At 34.6% G+C, this 13,723-nt stretch overlaps 3 protein-coding genes across 5 annotated transcripts; all 3 read left to right on the top strand.

Moving 5' to 3' along the window:
* Positions 1-2,849, top strand: LOC105158341 (F-box/LRR-repeat protein 14). Of its 3 annotated transcripts, none has more exons than XM_011075063.2 (2): positions 1-72; positions 867-2,849. In XM_011075063.2, exon 2 carries the CDS (start codon positions 908-910, stop codon positions 2,309-2,311), a length of 1,404 nt encoding a protein of 467 aa, XP_011073365.1. In that variant the 5' UTR covers positions 1-72; positions 867-907; the 3' UTR covers positions 2,312-2,849. The 3 variants fall into 3 exon arrangements, with proteins under 3 accessions (XP_011073365.1, XP_011073367.1, XP_011073366.1); XM_011075065.2 differs by lacking the exon at positions 1-72 and adding an exon at positions 120-196; XM_011075064.2 differs by lacking the exon at positions 1-72 and adding an exon at positions 168-251.
* LOC105158340 (acetylornithine aminotransferase, chloroplastic/mitochondrial) lies at positions 3,770-6,944 on the top strand. Its single transcript, XM_020692545.1, is given in 5 exon segments — positions 3,770-4,228; positions 5,087-5,391; positions 5,394-5,524; positions 6,225-6,405; positions 6,408-6,944. Coding segments are annotated over 5 exon segments (1,059 nt in total). The 5' UTR covers positions 3,770-4,142; the 3' UTR covers positions 6,764-6,944.
* On the top strand, positions 11,573-12,794 carry LOC105158338 (ethylene-responsive transcription factor ERF084). Its single transcript, XM_011075062.2, has one exon. The coding sequence runs from the start codon at positions 11,704-11,706 to the stop codon at positions 12,574-12,576; it is 873 nt and encodes a 290-aa protein (XP_011073364.1). The 5' UTR covers positions 11,573-11,703; the 3' UTR covers positions 12,577-12,794.

The raw sequence follows: 13,723 nt of genomic DNA, 5'->3' as shown, positions 1-13,723 counted from the left end.
CCCCCCCCCTCTCTCTCTCTCTCTCTCTCTCTCTCTCTCTCTCTCTCTCTCTCCTCGCTTAATCCATTCCAGGTAAATTCCAACAACTTCTTTTTCTAATTTTCTCGTTATCCACAGAATTGAGTTCATTATTCCGCACTAAATTTATATTTAATCGCTTTCAAGAAACTTCACAAAACTGGATTCTGCTTCCGAGGTCCATCCTTGTCCAGAGCAGTAGTTTTTCTTGATTGGTCTTGATAAAAGCTGGTGTTAGTGAATTGCGGTGTTGGATTTTTCTCTTTTTTGTTAAATATCGTTTTGACGAATTGGATTCTTTGTTCGTTTTCTCCGACTTGGAGGAAAAGGAATTTCTTTTTCTTCTGAGTTTGTTGGTGTTTTCGTCGTAACCATAGAGATTTTTAATCATATGATCCGTCAAGTTATGCAGAATTGTTTGCTATTATCCCGTTGGTTATCTGTGATTTGCATTTTCATGTGATTTGGATTTCCTCCCCTGAGCATTAGAGATTGGATCAGAATTATGAATCTTATTTGTTATTAGTTTTATATTTGAAGTGTCTCTCGGGGCAGCATAAATGTTGTATCTATGAAATCGGAATTGATGAAATGTTGATAGTGATTATTCTAGTAATGTATCGTTGTGATGATATCCGTACACATATAGACATCACTAATGTAGTAAGTTGTACTTTATATCCTAAGAATTTTTTCCGGTTGCTAAACTGAGCATGAGTGATGAGTCATTTTGTGAAAGAGAGGATTGGCTGATGAATAACGGCTGTTTCATCTGGAATTGTTTCTTGGTCTTTTCCCTCTACTTATAAAATTTGACTTAGAGGGTAAATGATCTTTTGCATCTACAGGTAATTATTTTGAATCTCAATGGTATCTTGCCGTTCTTGCCATGGATAATTTGCCAGAGCAAGTTGCTTGGGACATACTGGGGAGGATCAAGAGAACAGTAGATAAAAACTCTGTATCTTTGACTTGTAAGCGCCTCCATGAATTGGATAACGAGCAGCGAAAATGTATACGAGTGGGCTGTGGCTTGAATCCCGCCAATGAAGCGTTGGTTTCTCTCTGCAACAGATTCCAAAACTTGGAGAAAGTGGAAATCTCTTACTCCGGTTGGATGTCCAAATTAGGGAAACAGTTGGATGACAGAGGGCTTTATAATCTTTCAGTTAGTTGCCCCCTTCTGACGGATCTCACCTTAAGTTATTGCACTTTTATCACTGATGCTGGTTTAAGTCACTTGGCTTCCTGTTCACATCTTTCTGCCTTGAAGTTGATCTTCACTCCAAGAATTAGTGGTTTTGGGATATTATCAGTGGTAGTGGGTTGTAAAAATCTTAACTTGCTTCACCTTAATCGTTGTCTAAATATTACCAGCATGGAGTGGCTGGAATATCTTGGCAAGCTTGAAACACTTGAAGATCTCTGCATCAAAAATTGTAGGGCTATTGGAGAAGGTGATCTCATCAAACTTGGGCCTAGTTGGCAAAAACTAAAACGACTACAATTTGAGGTAGATGCTAACTATCGCTACATGAAGGTTTACGATCGGCTAGCAGTAGATCAGTGGCAAACGCAGTGGATTCCATGTGATAGCATGATAGAACTTAAGTTGGTCAATGGAATCATCAGCCCTGGCAGAGGTCTCGCTTGTGTATTAGGGAAATGCAGCAACTTGGAAAAAATTCACTTAGACATGTGCGTGGGGGTAAAAGATTCCGACATTACAGGTTTGGCTCAAAATTCAAGCAACCTACGGTCCATTTCACTCCGAGTCCCGTCAGATTTCTCTCTTCCTCTTTTGATGAATAACCCAATAAGGCTGACGGATGAATGTTTAGAGGCATTGGCTCGAAATTGCTCACATCTTGAATCCGTGAGATTGTCTTTCTCAGATGGCGAGTTTCCTTCCTTTTCCTCATTCACTTTGCATGGAATTCTTACTTTAGTACAAAACTGCCCAATACGGGAACTTGCTCTGGATCATGTTTATTCATTTAATGATGTTGGGATGGAAGCTCTTTGCTCAGCCGAGTATCTTCAAATGCTAGAGTTGAGTAGATGCCAAGAGATTACAGATGAAGGACTACAGCTTGTAGCACAATTTCCTAAATTGTGTGTTTTAAAGCTTAGCAAGTGTTTGGGAGTAACTAATGATGGACTGAAACCGCTTGTCGGATCCCACAAATTAAAACTTTTAGCAGTGGATGATTGTCCACAGATATCCGAAAGGGGTGTCCACGGAGCTGCTGATTCAGTGACTTTCAAGCAGGACCTCTCATGGATGTATTAGTTTCCAGTTGTGAAATATCTCAATGGTTGCTGTGGTATGTCTTTTGACATAGTATTTTTTATGAGGATTTCTCGGGTAAATTGCAATCTACCTTCCTGTGTTGTGGGAAATAGGCAAACAGCCCTTTATGAACAATAAAATAGTAATTTATCCCCTTATGTTTTTCAAAATATAACAATTTACTCTCCTATGTTTTAAAAAATGAAGCAATTTACCTCTCTACCTTTTTTTAAATATAGGGGGTAAGTTACTATTTATTTTTTATAGGAGTTATTTTGCTCATTTTCAATATCACAGGACGGTAAATTGCTGTTCACCCGAATTTCTCAGTAGCACTGAAAATATTTTCCTGTTTAGTTGTATTTAGTGAACAGTTGTATCTACAACATTACAGAGGTTAGAGTTGCTGTTGGTGTTGATTTGTACAAATTTATTCCTGGTGGAATTATTGTTTGTTTGCTTGTAATAAAGAAAATTAGTCACCAGGGCTGTATGTTTGCATTTTGTTGAATCCAACAACAATCAGGAATTATGAGAATATGGTTGATAACACTATGTATGACATATTAATGAACGGGTACGAGTCAGCCAAGTCCTTCACCTAAGGCACATGTGGCTTTAATGAAAAAAACAAGGGATAAATACATTTATACTCCCTAAGTTATTGTTTATTTATATAAATTATTTTTGTCAATTTAATAATTACACATACATTCATAAAAAATATTTATCTCATTTACAAAAATTATTCCTATGTTACAAAAAATTACACATACATCCAAAAATTATTTTTTGTCATGTATTTTTTTATTTCTCCAATATTATTATTATTTTTGCCAATATTTTTTATAAATTAAAACATTTATATTAACTCATTATCTTAATATAAATTTTTAGGTACTTTTTTATTCTACCAATAATAATAATAATAATAATATAATTTATATAAATATTTTTTATCTTAATTTGTTTTTACAAATTATATATATACGTAAAATCCATCACACTCATTAATACTTAATTAAGAAATGTACACACATATAGAGTACGTAATATGTGCTAATAAATATATTACATTTATTGTATATTTATTTGGTCGGATAAAATATAAATTTATTAAATAAATAAAATGACATCACTGGACAACGTTTTGCTGGAAAGGTGGAGAGTTTCAGTCTTGCAGAGGTGTAATCAGCCAAATGTAAAATGATCGGGAACACAAACTGCGAATCGCCCATAAAAAAGTGTCGTCGATGCCTATTTCATCGATATTTTCCAGATAAATTCCAATTTCCAACCCTGATTTCTACAAAATCCAGAGCCTGAGATTAGGGGTAACTATTTAAAAAATACAAAAAAAAAAAAGAAAATAAAAAATGTAAGGTGATTTGAAAAGTTTTAGAAAAGTAAGTGGCATAGGAATTTTTTTTTTTTTAATTATAAATTATGGCACCGTGGTTTAAGACCACGGTGCCACTACTCAGCCGCCGCCGGCAACTCCCGCTGCCCACCTCCGGAGTTTCCTTTTCGTTCAACCAAGAATGAGCTGCTCTGCGCTTTTTCCATTCAACACTTCTCTCTCGCCCGCTGTTCACCGCTCACTCGCTCTGAAACCCTCCAAATGCTACGCTGCGCCAACAGCATGCGCCAACGTGGACATGCGCGCACAGCGAAAGCCGTCGGTTCACGTGAAGACGAACGAGGAAATAATGGCCGACGAGAAGAAATTTATAGTGGGCACGTACGCGAGGGCGCCGGTGGTGCTGTGGAGTGGCAAAGGGTGTAAATTGTACGACGTTGAAGGGCGGCAGTATCTGGAGTGCCCTCGGCCATGGGGACCTCGATTGGGTGCGCGCCGTTACGCAGCACGCCGACGTGCTCACGCATGTCAGCAATATTTATTACTCTGTTCCACAGGTAAAATTTTTTTTCTCTTCGTCTTATATTTTTGCTTTAGTACTTTCTATTTATTTGAAACATTGCATTTTTTGTTTAATAACTATAGGTTGCTAGTATTTTTAGTTCTATTGTACTTTATGTTCTGTTATTAGAGTAAATTACGGCACCAAAAAGCACTAACAATCCATAGTTACAAGACAAAAAATGTAATTTGGGTTTTGATTAGATCGAAGCGTACTTTTTCATTTTGTTTAATTTTCAAGAAACGAATATGGGAATGTAGCAGTTAACAATTTATGAATGGGACAAGAATCATCTGGGATTTTTGACGGGATGAAAGAGTATGCTTGATGGATTGTTAATTACGCAAAATAAGAGCAATTGCTCTGCAACTAATGATGGAAATTACTTCGTATATAGAATAAATTCATGGATTTTGTGCAAAACATTCTAGGAATACTTTCTTGCAGAAAGCAGAGTGATTAGGTGTTTGTTTCTCTGTTAAGTATGTTTGGGGTGGAAACTTATGTGTACTTGTCCTATATGATGTGCAAGCATGCTTTTTTAAGACTGAAGTCTCTTTGAAGCTCATTATGAAGTAATTAGGACAAGATCCAGGTTCTTGTCTTGACTCAAGGAATCTAAGTGAAAAGTTATTGGTACAGTAGGACTTTGGATATACTGGATGGATTCGATTCGCATGAGAATGTAATGGAATAATTGGAGTTGGGATTGTAATTAATAGGTAAAAGATTGGGATGTCTTGTTTTTGGTTGATTTCTACGTCTCTGCTGATTAATCGTCATGAAAGACAAAATGGCTGGATGTTACTTGAGCATGGTTTAACTTGTTTTTTACTGCATTGTTGGGTACTAGGGTGTTTTTGCTTCTTCAGCTAGAGCTTGCGAAACGGCTAGTTGCCGTATCTTTTGCTGATCGTGTGTTCTTTTGCAATTCCGGGACTGAAGCTAATGAGGCTGCAATTAAGTTTTCAAGAAAGTTCCAGAGGTTCTCGCGTCCTGACGATACCAACCTTCCTGTGGAGTTAATTGCCTTCAAGAATTGCTTTCATGGTAGAACAATGGGTGCTCCTGCATTGACGAGCAAAGAGCACTATAGATCACCATTTGAACCCGTTATGCCTGGAGTAACTCTCTTAGAATATGGTAACGTTCAAGCAGCGGTGGAAAGATTGCTGCTGTATTTGAGGAACCAATTCAAGGAGAAGGCAGCGTGTACAGTGCGACAAAGGAATTTTTGCAATCCTTGCGAACAACATGCGATGATGCTGGGTGTCTTCTCGTATTTGATGAGGTAATAATTTGATTCATCATATGATGTTACTGCTTTCATTTTCCATGATTGTTGATGTAGGATGCCTTATGCATTTAGAACAGAGAGCTCAACATAGAAATCATTTGGTTCACCAGTGATATGTGTTCTAACGACCGTGCTTGTCTTCTATGGGAACGGAGTACATGTTAGGGCTTGGTTTCTGAATACATTCTTTGCCAGTATAATCTGTAGTGAACTGAAGTACACTGATGTCTGATCTTTTTCACGATGTCCAAAGTTCACATGATTATTATTAGGGAAAATTCACAAACCGAAAATGAGATGCTCCTGCCTTATTATACGATAATGGGCATGCCCACCGACGATTCATAAGCATAGTTTGTAGGATACGGTGAAATTTACACCTGCCCTAAATCAGATGTGACATACATAGCAATCTTGGCCTTTAGTTTGTTTAAAAATTGCTGCATTCTACATCAGAGATGCTGGGATACAAAAGCTAATTTCTCTTACATGGCTTGTAGCATTTCAGATGATGTCTATCCCACCAATTCTGTTCTAAAGCGGACATCTCGAAAATGTATATTTGCATAACATCATGTAATTTAGTTCTGTTATATGAAATCTTCCGCAATCCAGTATATGAGAATGTGGCACGCCAAAAGTAGATATTCAACCGCACTATTAACAGGCTGATTGGTGCATAAATGTCCCGCAGGTACAATGTGGCTTAGGTCGAACAGGTTATCTCTGGGCCCATGAAGCTTACGGTGTATCCCCGGATATAATGACTCTTGCTAAGCCTCTTGCTGGAGGTCTACCGATCGGTGCTGCACTGGTGACTGAAAGGGTTGTGAAGGCTGTAAACCCTGGAGAACACGGCAGCACTTTTGCAGGTAGCCTTTTATTTGTAATGCTGGAATCACTGTGCTCGATAAGATATCGAACCCGAACTTTTTGGCCAGTGTGTCCTAGAAAGGTCAGTATTTCAAGGAGTTGCTGATTGAAAAATTAGGAGGAAACTCTCATGTCAAAGAAATACGAGGTCTTGGGCTAATTATCGGCATAGAGGTTGACGTATCTGCCTCCCCCTTGGTGGATGCCTGCCGGAAATCTGGCCTTCTTATTTTGACAGCGGCCAAAGGAAACGTTGTTAGAATCGTCCCACCTTTGATCGTTTCAAAGGAGGAAGTCGAGTTAGCTGTTGAAATCATGATAGATTGTTTGCCTGTGCTTGATGAGGCAAGCAGCAAATAAATACCATGATGTTATTAGAGGATTAATCTTGAACGTTTGACCTCATTAATGTGGACTTTTAAGGTATTGATGTTATGTTTAAGTAGATTGTGTTTCATGGAACTGATCAAGTGTTTTTATTTCTCATTCCTAGTGTCTGGACATATGGTGCTTTGAGCTTGGTTAGAATTTGTTTGTTCAATGCACGAATACTATCTCTCATTCACCACGAAAGGTACTACTTTTCCGTCCAACACATCTTGTGAGTTAAAATGTGCTAGTGATTGGTTATTTTTTTTAAATTATATATTAATTATACTGCAAGTTTATGATATTTTTCGTATAGTCAATTTAGGTTTGGCCAAATTCAATATGATTTAAAATTATCCACAAATATCAAAAGCTGATTAATATATTAGTAATTTTGAGTCAATGCATAGATTTTTAAAATGAGAAAATAAAAATTATTAACCGATGGTAGATTCATATTTACATTTTGAGATTTGATGAATGTAATGTTGATCCACAATTGATGTTCACACCATTCTCTTATCACTCTAACATAGCATAACAAAGAGTAACACTCCTTCATTAAAAGTAATTAAAAAGTTATGGTTGATCACACATTTTCATGAAATCATTTACCCCAACCAACAAACATTTATTTCACTATATATTACGTAATAAAATTTGTATTTATGTGGATTAATAATCCAACATGCCCCCCTTTTGTCTTTGACCCCCGCTTTTCACGCTTCAAAAATCAAGACGATTCTTATTTCTTGCACACACACACACACACCCCAACCCCACATACTCAAGAAAACTCACACACACATCTTTATTTAAAAAAAGCAAAGATGTAGCTAATACCAATGTCTCCACAACAAGAAAATGCCAAAAATTGCAAACATGGTTTTCAAATTTTCATGCCAACTTTTACATTTCCCATGATGCAAGAATTAAGCATTATAAAACTTGTCAAAAAAAAAGAAAGAAAAAAGATGGAAGAGAGAGGAAAGATCCTAAGATATGCAACATTTACACCTCCTAAGATTTGCAAAACCCTAATTTCAATGTAATAACAACACACTTTCTCTGTCTGATTTTCCTCTTTGGGATTCTCTGATCTTCCTAACAAAAACAACCATTTGATCTCTCAGTTCAAAGAGTGTTGTCTTGGGAACCTCAAATTTTGCATTTATATATGGTTTTTGGTGTGTTTGAGGAGAAATTGAGTTAGTAGGGTTTTGTAGACCGACATTCCATTTTGTTCCTTGCGAATGTTTCTTTAAATATTGAGAATTCGGACCACCCTAATTTTGGTTCCTACATTGGGAATATGTGCCCGAAACAACCCAACATTTGCCATTTGCAAAGAAAGAAATAAGATACATACATACACATATACATGCATGAATGGATTTTGTGTTTGGACAGAGCTATCTTGTAGCTGTGGTACTTTTGTTTTCATTATTTCTTCTTTTTATCTATATATCTTCAAGTTGTTCTTGTATGATGATCACCAATTAAACAAATCCCTTGCAAAATAATGTTATTTGTTTGATAATTTATGTTAACAATGAATTTAGCAAAAAAAAGTATTTTACTTTGTACTTAGCTCGTTACTGATTTTAACATTTAATTTTTATTAACAAAAGTATTTTCTATTAATTGTTGATTTTGCTAGAAACTTTGCTAAAGAAAATATTTGTTAGTAAAATTTTTTACGGGAATTTTTCAATTGTTTTCTCAAAACCATCCGCCACGAAATTTTGCAATAATAAACTTCCTTTTTGATTATAACAAAGAAATATTTCATATTTAATATTAAATTTGAAATCACAAGAACTTAAAATTCTTATCTCTTATTAATTCATTGCTAATTATCAATAAATATACTCTCTCTTTTTTTTTAATTTTTCTAACTAGCTATACATTATTATTTTTCAGATTTCAAAAATCTTGTTCATATATATATAACAACCCAAAATTAACTCGATCAGATAGAATGCCCCAAAAAATATTGATAGGGAAGATTTTAAGCATTAATTAATAGATAGGGGTCCATATTAAACACCCGTCTAGATACAGGCGGCTTTAGAAAAAAAAAAGAGCATTGGCAAGTCAAAAGGATTAAAATGCCCTTCAAGAAACAAGAAAAATCATCTATACTTTAAGGGTCACTATATTTTTTAGTGAGTCAGGTCACATTCGACTCGCTGGTCTAGCGACCAACTTCAATTGATTTAATACTCATTCGACGGCTACTCTACTAATACATAGGCTATACGAGTTTTGATGAAACATATATCCCCATAAATAATAGGTATGCATTTCATTACTATGAGATTATCTTTTAGAGAAATTGCGTTGTGTGACTTCTATTATCTCGAATTCTAAACTGATTTAAGTTTCAAAGAATTTTAATTGAGAAGCACATCAACTGACCTAATCCTTTATGTGTGTAGACTAATCCTACTAGTCCAACTTAACTCCAAATCATCGTCATGTCATCAGCAAATTAGTGAGGACCTCCACTCGAATCAAATATAATACGTAATTTGATCAAATAATCCTAATAAAGTTTTTCTTAATCACAACAAATTAAGATATATGTATCAATACAAACAATAATTTTTGTTCGTAAATTAAACTGAAAGAATTATATGTTTCCAACAACTACAACTACAAGCAAAGATGACCATCAAAAGGTCCCTTTCACTGCACCCCAAAAGATTACAGAGTCTTTATCAACACTGTTAACAACAGATTTTGCCCCTCCCCGCTCTCCACCCAACCCCACCCCCCAATTTAAAACACTAATCTACGACGCCACCATTAAAGCCTTGATTGATGTGGTGATCAGAGCCCTAGAATTTTCCCCATGCACGTAATTGCTGGTCTTGATCAACCTATCACAAACTCTTGTGTCAGGTTATGATCAGAAACCCTACTTCTGCATTGTGGGTTTCCAGTGGCAGCACACGGTTACATTCCTGCACCAAACACCACCCAAAATCTCTCTCTGGTTAAAGCGAGTAATCATAGCCATGCAGTACCCTAACAATCTTTTCTAATAGACGCAACGGTGACGTTTTGAGCACTACACGAAGTCACGTAATCCGACGGCTGCAAAGCTACCAGATTCTCTAGATGATATGCAAAGATCTCTGCTTTAAAATTATGTCCTTATCAATTTCCAATTAGGGTTGACAATATGACACGTACTTGCCTACTTTTGCCACCCTTCTTACCACAAAACACCACAAAATTAACATATAAATCCCATTAATTTAAATATTCGAATTATTTAACTTAAATATTTTATTTTATACTCGAATTATAGCATATGAGAGATTAAAATAAAATGACCACTCAAAAAAGCCCCATATAGAACAGCTCCCCCATTTTTTTCTACATCATTGCTCAGGAAATCTTAAAAAAAAAAAAAAAAAACTCAATCAACAAAAGTCTCAAATAAAAAAGTCTATATTGGAATTTTCTAATTGTAAAAAATAATTAATAATTCTATAATATTATTTGTCATCTCTATATTTAAAATCCTAATTTTATCACCCCCAACATACATAACAGTAAATGTAATAAGCCTGCAAAATAAACAAAAATCTTGTTTTCCGTTCTTATTTCAATTTCACATAAATCGAATACATACAATACTATTAACTAACATCACAAGAATGTAGTACAAGAAACATGAAGGACAAGAAACATAACATGTAATCATGGCTTATTATTGACTTCGGCCATTGTCGTTGTATGTAGTTTTAGCAAAAGTGACTTAAAATATATGATTTTTTTTAGGTGTGGTAAATAATTTTTTTATAATGAAAAAATAATTTTTTGTATTGATTTTATTTAATTATAATTAAAATAATTATTTATTATAATTTTTAATTACAACTACTAATTATAACCAGATTATATACTTTTTTTTCTAGAGATAGTTAATCCATTTAAATAAGTGGGCTGATGATGAATCAAAAATTCTTATTAATTAATAACCAAATCCCAACTCTAGTAATAATCATGCACATCTACTTATACATAAGAACACATAATATAAATTCAATTATATATATATATATAGGATAAATTACAACGATTCTTTTTAGGTTTTGACATAATTATGAATATTTTTTGTTATTTGAAAAATTATCAATACTCCTTGATTTTAACTGTTGTCTAACAATTTACCCAATTTGTTGATTTTTATCCATTTTTATATTGAATTGACCAAAATTCCATTTGGGATTAAGAATTGTAGTTTTATTAATATTTTAAATTGTTTTTATTTTTTTATGGAATATGTAAATAATTTTTATAATTTTTAAAAAAAATTCGTCCACCCAATTCAACTTTTTTATAAATTTCTAATTTTTCAAAAATAAAAAATACAATAAAAAAATTAACAATTTTATACTTTCATTTAAAACATAAATAATTCATCAAGTATCATGAAATATTTACAATATTTTAAATAATAAAAAAAATTCATAATTATAATAAATTTTAAAAAGTTGGTTGTAATTTATCCGCTAGATATCGTAAATAGGTGAGTCATGAATCCTAAATGTGATGGGAATGGTGGTGTCACGAGTATATCCCGTCTGTCAAGCAATGGACAGAGAGTATGTACTGTCTGTAATAATAGTAAATAAATGCAAATCCAGGGATTGTGGTCTTGTCCACAATATCTATTTTATTATTATTATTACAGTTAAAGAAAAATTCAAAAAACCCTCCACCATTACTTAATTATCTTCATTAAACAATGATTTCCCACTGACTATAAATTGCGTTGTGGACGTCAACTTCGAGTTCTTCATTAGTACTACCCATCAATTGAATTACAATATGCATATATATATATAGAGAAAACTTTGTCTTTTCTCTTCTCCTCAGAAATCCTTAATTGCACAACTACTGCGTACTAAACCATGAATCAAACCACCTCCCTCCCAACGTTGTTGCCTGCAGACCTCCCTTGCTTTCCTATACTACAATTCTTGCAACACCCTCATCCTCATCAGCAGATGCAGATGCTGCATCAATGGCCTCCTCTTGATCACCCTACTTCTCCTCCTGCAATATCCTTCCTCCATTCCTTCTCTCCGGTTCGAGCTCCCGAACAAGACCATCTCCCACAGCCCCAGAATCGCATTTCAGATGATGCTTTTTCATCAAAGCCTCCGGTGACTCTTGAAGGAATTGCAGCTGTCGTGGGCGAGCACGTTCTCTTCGGAGGCAGCAGGAAATTAGTGGACGAGAACCTTCGGGCTGAGAATCCGAGGAAAGAAATTGATGGGAATCACAGGAACGGCGCCGTCGGGGTGAAAAAAAGCTACCGGGGTGTGAGGAAGAGGCCCTGGGGAAGGTGGTCGGCGGAGATACGCGACCGCATAGGGCGGTGCCGCCACTGGCTGGGAACATTCGACACGGCGGAGGAAGCGGCGCGCGCGTACGACGCGGCGGCGAGGCGGCTGAGAGGGTCGAAAGCGAGGACCAACTTTCAGATACCTTCGGTTCTGCCGGAGCCCTCTTTGAATAATTCGTCATCCTCATCATGTGATCAGACAAGGAAGAGATCAAGATCAGGAGGCAGCAACAACGTTAAAGGGAAAGTGGTGGAGAGTAGTGTGGGGAAGAAGTGTTCTGTTGTAACGTGTGCAGCACATCTGTTTGGCCCAAGTCGGAGCGGTGTGGTGGTGGCGGACAGCAAACGGTCAGGTGGTGTTAGTTTGGAGCTTGGTCTGAAACTTGGTGGCGGGTTTAGTGAGAGTACAAGCAGGGCTTCTTCAATGGTGGTTTGATTATTACTGTAATAATTATATATATATATGTGTAGTTTGATCTTTTATACATAGGGTGGGTAGGGGTTTCTTGGTTCTTGGTATGTATGTTGTTAATTCTGGGTGATTAGGGTTTGTAATTGTGTTGGGTTTATGTGTTTGACATCTGCTGTGAAGGTAATGAATGATGACAACAAGAAGTTTACTAGTCCTCATCAGATTCCTGTTTCTCTATTAATTTTATGCCATTTTGTGTTTTCAACTGCAAAAATGCTGTATTTTTTATTTTATTTTACATACACAATATACTCTTAATATATAAAGATTACATCGTCAATTTATATAAAAATTTTACACTTGAATATTTATGAATATATTTCTATACCTAAAATAGAATAGAATGCAATTGTTTTTAAATTTGTAAGACATTCGATTCGAGTTTTGTTGCTTCTTTCACTGCAATAGATACGTAAACATTTTATCAGTTGACTTAATTAATAAGTAAGAATTTTGTTTATGTTGCTAAGTTATATTATTTAAGATACATTTTAAATAATTCGTTCTTAAATTTGTTATTAAGTAAAGTTTTGTTGTTAAATTTATTGATAAGTATATTTATTATATTAAATAATATAGATTAATTATAAAAGTTTTATTTATTAATTAGTTGGAAACTTATTTTTTTCATTTTCTTGTAATGTTTTGATTCAAATCTTTCACTACAAGATGGCCTTCTACTTTATATATATTATATTATACTTTTTATGTATATAAAGATTTACAATTAAGTGTATATTTAAAAAAATATTGTACAGAATATAATGAGTATGTTTACAGTAGAATGCATATAATAATCAGTCTGCGATAGAAAATCATAATTCGTGAATTAATCACATAATTAATAAGTAATGTAATTTTGTTCTATGTCATTGGATATTATTATTTTTAATTGTATATTAATTATGACTATTAATTTTGTGATTTATTGTTATCGATAAATGCATGCATTAACTATATGATATGATTAATTTTGGTCACTGATGTAATTTTTCGAGAATTTGGGTATATAAATGTATAATAGTATAAGATCGAGATTCATAAGTCTAAAGAGTTAGAATTCTATTCAATATGTAGATATTGTTTTATTTTATATAACTTTTTGTAATTT

Source organism: Sesamum indicum, linkage group LG3, assembly GCF_000512975.1.
Source record: "Sesamum indicum cultivar Zhongzhi No. 13 linkage group LG3, S_indicum_v1.0, whole genome shotgun sequence".
Classification (NCBI taxonomy): domain Eukaryota; kingdom Viridiplantae; phylum Streptophyta; class Magnoliopsida; order Lamiales; family Pedaliaceae; genus Sesamum; species Sesamum indicum.
Note: the sequence above shows the minus strand (reverse complement) of the source record. Positions and strands in the feature narration are given on the sequence as shown.

What these genes read in the sequence shown, in the direction of transcription:
- LOC105158341 (XM_011075063.2), top strand. Translation starts at nt 908, where the DNA reads ATGGATAATTTGCCAGAGCAAGTTGCTTGGGACATACTGGGGAGGATC.
- LOC105158338 (XM_011075062.2), top strand. Translation starts at nt 11,704, where the DNA reads ATGAATCAAACCACCTCCCTCCCAACGTTGTTGCCTGCAGACCTCCCT.